The sequence below is a fragment of the Oncorhynchus keta genome, chromosome 19, assembly GCF_023373465.1.
Source record: "Oncorhynchus keta strain PuntledgeMale-10-30-2019 chromosome 19, Oket_V2, whole genome shotgun sequence".
In the NCBI taxonomy this organism is placed as follows: domain Eukaryota; kingdom Metazoa; phylum Chordata; class Actinopteri; order Salmoniformes; family Salmonidae; genus Oncorhynchus; species Oncorhynchus keta.
The window spans coordinates 69282837-69293212 of record NC_068439.1 but is presented as its reverse complement, the minus strand read 5'-3'; the positions used below and the strand labels follow the sequence as shown (position 1 = coordinate 69293212).

The window sequence follows — 10376 nt, the reverse complement described above, 5'->3', positions numbered from 1 at the left end:
AATCCAGCTCAATGTAACATCGGTAGGTTTATGCTACTAAGTGATATTCAAATTTTCCCTTTACCCATCATGAGGTTGCTACAACCTAGCCTATGAATGAAAGTGTACAACGTAGGTGCACAGGCCAAGAGAATTTTGAGTAATCAAGGTGACAGACAGCGACACATTCAATACTGCCTTGCACGCTGTTGCCTGCATCTAGCTGATCTAGGGTGTAATCATTAGTCCAACAGTTGCAAATGAGAGTTTCTATTGGACAAATTCAGGTATGTTTATTCTCGTTTCGTTCTGTTTGCTTCCGTTTATGAAACGTTTTTTCAACAGATTTGGTGGAATGAATACACCCCTGATCACACGCAAACAGTTCACTTTCATAGCAGCCACATAAAAACAGTATGATCACTTTGCTCATAGTATATAATATTCCTTTTGCAACTATATAAGCGCTCTCCTCCTCTCACCTTTTCCCTTCGCTTGTGGAATTCAGTGCACAACACATCAGCTGTCTGTGAGCAGGTGAAAAACCTTTTCAAGCCAAACCTTCATATCATGACCGCTAATCGCAACACACAGCCTACATCGTTGTCATATCATAGACAAATAGAACTACTAGAACTAAAGCGTAATAGACCTGCTACAATCATGCAGACTGTGTACAGTCAGAAAGCAACTTAGCAGTTACACCGGCAGGCAATACATTTATAAATCCAAAAGCTTAACTTGACTTGGAAGAGTTCCATTGTTGGATAGTCATAGCCAGCTAGCTAACCCTCTCTGTTTGAGCCAGGTGTTTGAGTAAGCTAAACTAGCTAGTTGCATTTGTTAGCGAAGTGAACGTTTTTAAATGTTTTAAATACAGCCAAATACAGCTATCTCTCTCTCTCTCTCTCTCTCTCTCTCTCTCTCTCTCTCTCTCTCTCTCTCTCTCTCTCTCTTCTCCTTAATTTTGAACAAATGAATTTGTTCAAAACTTTTCAACTATTGTCTTTCCCTCTCTTTGAGTCAACTACTCACCACATTGTATGCACTGCAGTCCTAGCTAGGTGTGGCTTATGCTTTCAGTACTAGATTAATTCTCTGGTCCTTTGATTGGGTGCACAACATGTCCGTTCAGGAGCTCTGATAGGTTGGCGGATGTCCTGCAGAAGTTGTCATAATTACTGTGTAAGTCTATGGAAGGGGGTGAGAACCATGAGCCTCCTAGTTTTGGATTGAAGTCAATGTACCCAGAGGAGGACAGAAGCTAGAGGCTACTAAGACTACTGACCTTTATTGCAAAGTGTGTTTTCATCAATTATTTGGTCAAGTGAATATATTTTGTAGTTTTATCTAATTCACTGAGGAGGATGGTCCACCCCTTCCTCCCCTTCCTCCTCTGTGGAGCCTCCACTGTGTATGTATGTATGTGAATCTTTCGGGGGGGGTTATAAAGTGATGTCTATAATTATGTCTCTATAACATACGCTCCCATGAGCATAGGATGAGGCCAAGTGGGATTTTGTAGATACTGTGCATGCACAATAACAGCTTATATACGTACAGACCAACAGCTAAAATAGAAGCTTTGGACAACACAGGCGGTATAGTATTCAGGTTAGATCACTGCCAGCACGTATCGCTTAGGAGAGAGCATAGAGCTCAGTACAAAGGCAGAAAATAGGATTCTGAGTGTGGGGACTGCAGGCGAAGGTGTCATGTAATACAGGAATGATTAAACGGCAGTCAGACAACCAGTCAGTCAGTCAGGCAATTAGTCAGTCAGTCAGCCAATTAGTCAGTCAGTCAAGGAGTCAGTCAGTTAATTGTTCAGTCAGTCATCAGTCAGTCAGTCCATTCGTCAGTCATCAGTCAGTCAGTCAGATAGCAAATCACTCCGTCAGTTATTATGAGTCAGCCAGTCAGCCAGCCAGTCAATCAGTCAGTCAGTTAGTCCACTGGACTCTAGCCTTTGGGCTGGGACTCAGGCCTTGATTCATTAGGAGCCTGAAATTGATTATCTGCTTATTTTATAGATCTAAAAATTATGTCACAAGTCCATCCCTCCTTCATAATAATAATTAGGTCTGTGCTTACGTTTGTCCTCGAAGTGTGTATTATATGCATGTGAATTGGAAATTTGTTTTTTGGATATCATATCTCACGGCCAAGGATCAGCCATTATTGACTGCAATACTGGAGCAATTAGGGTTAAGTCATGGGATTCAGCTCTGGGATTCAAACCAACGACCTTTCAATTATTGGCCAACACTCTTAACCAGTAGGCTACCTGCCACCCATGCACATTTTTCATATGATAGCACAGTATGAGTCAACTGAATCTGAAGTACAAAAGACACCCTGCCTCTATAATCCCAGTGTGATTCTAAATGGGTACATTTAGAAGGTGCCCAAGCATCTGTTAATTCTTGCATACACAGTGGGCGTCTTCTGCCAAAACAATAAGCAACACCATCATCCACACATCCGGTCTCTGAATTTCACATGAAATAATAATAGCCTATACTAAGTAAAATTTGCAACACAGAAGTGCCTCGAAGGAATGAGAAATGGAAATACTTTAAAAGCACCACTGATAATGAGCCTCATTACATTTCTCTTGCTATCGGAAGCATTTTCCACAGTGATGTTCAATCATTCAAATGGTCTTTAAAGTCGTGTTCGATTATTAACTCAGTAGCATTCTGACAAAATGCCTGTTCAATGTTCACACCTGACATATGCCATAACACACTCTACTAGTCCTTCAAATGTCTTAGCGTTCAGAACATGGCTTTATCTCCTCTCCACAATGATGAGAAAATGATACAGCAAACAAATGTTTGAACTATTTCCACATCGTGATTTAACAATATCACACCTCTACAAGCTTTTGGCTGGAATATAGCAATTGACCCGAATCACAATTTGTAACACAGTCTGTTCTGAATTATAACCTTCTGTTGTCTAATAATGTTAGCTTTTTAATTGCACTTCCATCTGTTTGAAGTGTGAACTCATTATTACCCTTCAACCATCTTGTTTTCTCCAAGGAAAATGGCCGTACCCTTAGATTCCATTTATCTTTTTATTTATTGTATTTCACAACAGCAGCAGTGATTTGTATTCCACTGGGATAGACCTTTACCCACAGGATCAAGGCAAAAGCTGTGCATTCATTATGAGCAGAGAAGTTTTACTGTACAGCAGTAGCTCATTTGGATGAAATATAATGAACAAAAATAAAAACGCAACATGTAAAGTGTTGGTCCCATGTTTCATAATCTGAAATAAAAGATCCCAGAAATGTTCCATACGCACAAAAAGCTTATTTCTCTAACATGTTATGCACACATTTGTTTACATCCCTGTTAGTGAGCATTTCTCCTTTGCCAAGATAATCCATCCACCTGACAGGTGTGGCATATTAAGACGCTGATTAAACAATATGATCATTACACAGCTGCACCTTGTGCTAAATCAATAAAAGGCCACTCTAAAATGTGCAGTTTTATCACACAACACAATGCCACAGATGTCTCATGTTTTGATGGTGCGTGCAATTGGCATGCTGACTGTAAAAATGTCCACCAGAGCTGTAGCCAGAGAACAGAATGTTAATTTCTCTATCATAAACCAGCTCCAACGTCATTTTAGAGAATTTGGCAATCCGTTCAACCGGTCTCACAACTGCAGACCATGTGTAACCACGCCAGTCCAGGACCTCCACATCCAGCTTCTTCACCTGCGGGATTGTCTGGGACCAGCCACCCGGACAGCTGATGAAACTGAGGAGTATTTCTGTCTGTAATAAAGCCCTTTTGTGGTGAAAAACTCATTCTGATTAGCTGGGCCTGGCTCCCCAGTGAGTGGGCCTGGCTCCCAAGTGGGTGGGCCTATGCCCACCCAGGCCCATCCATGCCTGCGCCCCTGCCCAGTTATGTGATTTACATAGATTAGGGCCTAATTAATGTATTTCAATTGACTGATGTCCTTATATGAACTGTAAGTCAGTCAAATCGTGGAAATTGTTGCATGTTGCATTTATACTTTTGTTCGGTATAGAATTTCCATTACAGGAATACTGCAATAGTATACAGTAGTACCTCATGAACATAGTTTGCCATTATAAAGCAAGTACTGTCGATTAAGATGGTATATCTGTGTGTAGCTGTTTTGAGTCGTTTATCTTCTTGGCTGTTACGATTGCATCTCTGCAGTGGTTGGATTCCTCAAAAAGATAAGTTTACCAATCAAATTTGAATGGCTTTTTAACAGCTTATTATCTCTGTTAATTCTGCTATTTGATCTTGCACTTAACACATGCAGTCTTGCCTGGATTATAAAGGGCAAGCATGCTGAGACATCTGTGAAACATGATCAATATGAGTAATGGTACTGTAGGTGAAGAAATGTGTTAGTTGTCTGTATTCTTGTCTGTCATATTTGAGTTTGATTTGTATAATTCTACCAACAGTATTCTGTAGGCTAATGCCCATAATCAGGTTGCAGCAGAGTGAACACCCGCAGGCAATTTAAGCAGCTCCATAGCAAAATATAATGAAAATGACATAAATAAATACATTTACACACATACGTACATACATACACACATACATATATATTACAATGCATACAGATATAAATACATTGAGGCTTGTTTAACAACAAGAGGTCAGCTTATAGTCCAGTCTGAAGTAAACAACATTACCCACAATAAAGTAATAGAGTAACGATTATTTACATTGACTATGAGATGAAATTAGGGATGTTATTTTATCATAAACTTCATACTGATCTCATTAAGGAGTCGAACCAATAGAAAACATATAAGACATGGAACAGAAAATAACTCTGTAGTCTGTGTCCCAATTTGATCTCCTTCCTCTCAAAGTATGCTGGGAAATTCCTGGGTATAAGAAAGGAAATACTGGTATAAGACATACGGTGGAATAATTGAATCCGACTAGCCCATCCCTCCAACAGTCCAATGATTTTAGAGTTGTGGGAGGTAGTGAACAAGTGTACACTTCAGAAGAAAGGATATCTCATTGGGACAAACTCTATATTTTTTGTCTAAGGGGGGGCAGAATCTCAGAATCTTGTGCTTATAATTTCCTCATACCAGTTCGCCTACAGTAACTCTGTGTCATACAGCGTTGGTCACACAGCAGGCTTTCCATGCATGTTTAAATATTAAACGTTAAATCAAGCCTTGCTGGTCCCACTACAAAGTCTACCGATTTCCAACACATACTCCTTAATATTAACCTTTGATATAATGGGAAAAGTCCTTATCAAAATGTTGATTTAGGTTGGAATACGAATTGTATAGGGTGGGTTGTAATCTCATGACTGCCAATCATAAGGAAGGCAGCAGAGATTATAGCCTATGATTTCTGGATAGATTGTTCAATAATGGCAGTGATATATCAATACATTCTTGTTTTGCAAAATAATCACGTTTCCAGAATATGACTGCAGGCCATGTATTGCATGCCTGTGAAGTAGGCTAAAAGATCATTATTATAATAATGTCGCTAGCAGTGATAGATCAATACATTCTGGTTTTGCTAAATAATCAAGTTTACAGAATATGCCTGCAGGCCATGTACTGTATGACTGTGAAGGATATAATGTAATTAAGATAATAATGTTGCTAGGCGTTTCGAAAGCATGCAAGATACAATACTGCACATGTTTACAGGTTGATGATGACGGAGACTTAACATGTTGCAATTATTGGAGAGGTGCAGTTTGACATAGCTGAACAAAATGTAGTGGTTTTGGCAGCCTTTTATGTCTGGTAGCCTATTTTCAGGACCTGCAATATCTGAAGCGTATTAGTTTGTGGAAAGCCTTTTTGAAATCCTCATTGGACATGGTGTATATGATGGGGTTTATTAAAGAGTTAAGGTAACCCAACCAAGTAAATATGTCAAATAATTCTGGATAGAAACATGACGCACAGACTGAAACCACTAAGGTGTAAATGAAAAACGGTAGCCAGCATATGATGTAAGCTCCAAGAATGATCCCTAAAGTTTTAGTCGCCTTTCTTTCCCTGGCAGCTGAGATCCTCTTCTTCTCCAGGAGCGCGTCGGATACAGTGACTTTCACATAGTTCACATTGGCAGGTAAGCTATTAGCTTCACAAGAAGAGGCTTCGTTCGTCCCGTAATTTAGAGAGACTGTTGATGCCACAGAGTTTGTACCTGGCGAGTTTGTTATCAAATGGGCAGAGGTGAGTCTTTTCCCCGGTTTATTATTAGACGACTGTTTCAAGATCCTCTTTCGGGCTTCCACGTAGATCCTACCGTAAAGGGCTATGAGTAACAGCGTGGGAATATAGAAGGCTCCAAAAGTGGAATAAATTGTGTAGAAAATGTGATCAGTGTTCACATTGCAAGTGGTAACTTCCTCCGCTTTCACCTGACGCCAGAAGAAGGGCGGTAGTGAGATAGAGATGGCAATCACCCAGGCAGTGGCGATCATCCCCGCGGCGCGCGCTGATGTGCGCTTCTTGGTGTACTCAACCGCGTCTGTTATTGCCCAGTAACGGTCCAGCGCAATTATACACAGATGAAGAATGGATGCGGTACAACACGTTATGTCTGAAGACAACCATATGTCGCACATAACTTGGCCCAAAGTCCATGTTTGACTCACCGTGTATAGCGCGCTGATTGGCATCACCAATACGGACACCAGAAGGTCTGTCAGGGCGAGCGATGCTATCAGTAAGTTTGCAGGCGTATGCAGTTTTCTGGATTGATAAATAGTAGCAATAACAAATGCATTTGATAATGTTGTTGCAAAAGTTATTAGGGATAATGTAACTGCTAAACCAGCTTGAAAAGTCAAATTATCCTTCTCCTCTCCTCGTGTCGTTAAATTGACATTGGTATCATTGGTTGACATATTCCAGAACTCTCCATAAATAAAAGACATTGGCTTCAACTGACTGGCGCGCTCCATTCCTCGACACGTTTTTGACAGATGTCATCGAGCGTTGAAGAAAACCCTTCGAAAAGGGAGCACTAGGACTGCTTAACCAACGTGAACGTTGCATTTCTTTTCATATTTTCCTGGTTAAACACAACTCAATCCCCATCGGTGTCCATCAGTGGCACGTTGATTATCCAACAACCACAGGAAGAAAATGTGAACCCTTCTTCTTGAAATATCCTTATTGTCTTGACTTCCCATTTATTTACTTTATTGTTGGTTGTATATTCAGCTTTTCAATTAAATGTAAATATGAGAAGAGCATTCCATTATATCCAATACTGATTGTCGTTAGTTTGCACAATTAAACAATTAAACGAATTATGTATCACAGTATCATTAATCAAAAGGAAAGATAATGATCTATATCAGTTTGTGATCTTTATTCGTTGTTCTTTGAGTCTGTTCATCTGCTCTCCAAGGCACTGTGTTGGATCTGCTGCGCTTCAGAAGTTGGGCTCGGGCGAGGCTTCACACTTGGTTTTATAGAGAACGCACGCGCTGTCAGAACCCTACAGATATCATCGATTGCACCCCCCCCCCCTCTCTCTCTCTCCTTTCTCTCTCTCTCTCTCTCTTTCTCTCTCTCTCTCTCTCTCCAGGCTGATCAAGTGGTTTCATCCTCCAGGTCTTAATGCCCTTGGGTTTAGTATACATCATAGCAAAGAAAACTATATGACATGCATATATTGTTATGGTAAGATATCTGCAATAGGCCTGACTAACATCTTCAAAAATAAAACTTACATTTACAATGCACTCGGCCACATAACATTGGGATAAAGTGCAACGCCAGAAAACTGTCAATCAGAACCTTGGATAGCTCCACTCCGGGAGTCCACAGACAGCTCCTCTTTAACGTTTCTTATGTCATTCGTTTATTAACAAAAGTCAAGTCACGACTTGTGATTATTCTGCTTATCATGTTGTTGGTGATATTATTACAGTGTATTTAAATTATAGAATACTGGTTGTGCTCTGTTCTCTCAAGAAATCAAACATACAGACGTTGCAGGCTGTATAAATGAATGACAATGTGGCAACCTCTCTGCACTATAGCCTACTGCTTTAGGCCTTTAGGGAGCCACTGGACAAATGATTACAGTGCTCCAGTCAGACCTGCAGGGCTCCAAAGTTCATACTGTAGGTGCAGGCCTATGTATATGCTGAATCAATGTAAAACCACAATGGCATAGCCCAGGGATGATCAATTAGATTCAGCTGCTAGCCGATTCTTTTCTTGAGCAGATGGTAAAGAACAAAATCAAGACTGAGATGGGTTTTGTGAACTTCGTGATTAACTTTTTGTAAATTATTAATATGTTGGTGCAAATATAAAGGGAAGCCAATCTCTTAATGTTCAAATTAGTTACAATCCCTCAAGTCACTCTATAATAGAGGAAATCAATTGTGCACTGCATATTGAACATTTTTTGGTTCCCTTTCGAGTAAAGAAGTTGAAGCCAATAAGTCTCTATAGCCTATCATGTGGAGATGTTATGTCTAGCTCCATTTTCTACCTTCACTCTTCTTAAACTTCACTTTTAGGTGGGGCATTATGAATCTTTATTAGGCAGTCATTTTCAATCAAATTTGATTTGGTGTTCATTCTATTTCCCCACCCAGGTGTTGCACAGAGTCAAGCTTTAGAGAATAGATAATAATCATCATAATCTGTTTGCGAGAGAAATGAGGTCAAGCAGTTTCTTATTGGATTTCCATTGAAATACACACTTTCTGCAATCTTGTGGAATTTGCATCAGCATCAGGGAGGCGAGCTTAAATGCTAATCATGACCCATTGGGCAAAAACTGGTTGAATCAACGTCTCCACATAATTTCAACAAATTAACGCAATGTGATGAAGTTGAATCAATGTGGAAAACTGATTGGATATGCAACAAGTCATACAATTAAGGGAATTTTGCATTTTTTCACACAACCTTTAATCTAAATCTAATGACATGGTGAAATTGTTTGTTGATTTCACATTTAATTCACGTTAGTTGACAACTCAACCAAATATAAATCAGAAATGGACATTGAACGTCTGTGTGCCGAGTGGGGATTGACCTAGTAGATTATCACTAGCATCTTCACATATGGAACTAATAGGCATAATCATGTCAATGTGTAATCCTATTAAATGTAATCAATAGAGGATGTTTATCATAACTAGCCTATTTATTGAACATAGATTGGATGCTAGAAACATGACCGTTCTGAAAATTGTTTCTTTATGAAGAGAATCCTGAATATCATGGGTTAATTCATGTTGTCAAATCAATTTGTTTCTTTAATCAGCTCAATTTAGACTCGAATACATTTTATGACTGGGACACAACTTCTCCCCACTCTCTGTTGTAACTGAGAAGGCCTTCTTTGATCAGTTGTTTACTATGTTAAGGTATTTGACTGTAGGTCTATCTGACGCTGGCCAAGGTCTTGTTCCATCATGGCTGGTATGATAGTGACAGCGTCCTTGCTGTTTTCCTTTGTCACACCTTTGTCACTGTGAGTCAAGAGATGGCCTTGAGGATAGCAGTGCACTGAGCCTTTACTAGTCCTGTATTAGAAGACCGATATAGCTTTCTGTAGCACAGACCCAAAACATGTACAGCGCCCAAATATATCTCAGTTTATTGCAGAAATCGTGCATGCACTGGATTGCAATGCTGGTGCAGTAAAATAACCCAGTGCAGTTTAATGAATTACAGTGTAGGCTAATCCAAGTGTAGGCTATGACAAAATGTATATACAGTGCATTCGGAAACTATTCAGACCGCTTGACTTTTTCCACATTTTGTTACATTACAGCCTTATTCAAAAATGGATTAAATTAACAAAATCCTCATCAATCTACACACAATACCACATAATAATGAAGTGAAAACTGTTTTTTATACATTTTTGCTAAGTTATTAAAAATTAAAAACAGAAATACCTTATTTACATGAGTATTCAGACCCTTTGCTAATGAGACTCAAAATTGAGCTCAGGTGCATCCTGTTTCCATTAATCATCCTTGAGACATTTCTACAACTTGATTGGAGTCCACCTGTGGTAAATTCAATTGATTGGACATTATGTGGAAAGGTACACGCCTCACGGTTAACAATGCAGGTCAGAGCAAAAACCAAGCCATGACATCAAAGGAATTGTCCGTAGAGCTCCGAGACTGGATTGTGTCAAGACACAGATCTGGGGAAGGGTACCAAAAACATTTGGAGTTTGCCAAAAGGCACCTAAAGAACTCGAACCCTGAGAAACTAGATTCTCTGGGCAGATGAAATCAAGATTGAACTATTTGGCCTGATTGCCAAGCTTCACATCTGGAGAAAACCTGGCACTATCCCTACAGTGAAGCATGGTGGTGGCAGCATCATGCAGTGG

At 39.7% G+C, this 10376-nt stretch overlaps 1 protein-coding gene across 1 annotated transcript; it reads right to left on the bottom strand.

Moving 5' to 3' along the window:
• Nucleotides 1-3113: 3113 nt before the first annotated feature.
• On the bottom strand, nucleotides 3114-7417 carry LOC118397823 (5-hydroxytryptamine receptor 1D-like). The gene has a single exon (XM_035792699.2). The coding sequence runs from the start codon at nucleotides 6952-6954 to the stop codon at nucleotides 5794-5796; it is 1161 nt and encodes a 386-aa protein (XP_035648592.1). The 5' UTR covers nucleotides 6955-7417; the 3' UTR covers nucleotides 3114-5793.
• Nucleotides 7418-10376: the final 2959 nt, after the last annotated feature.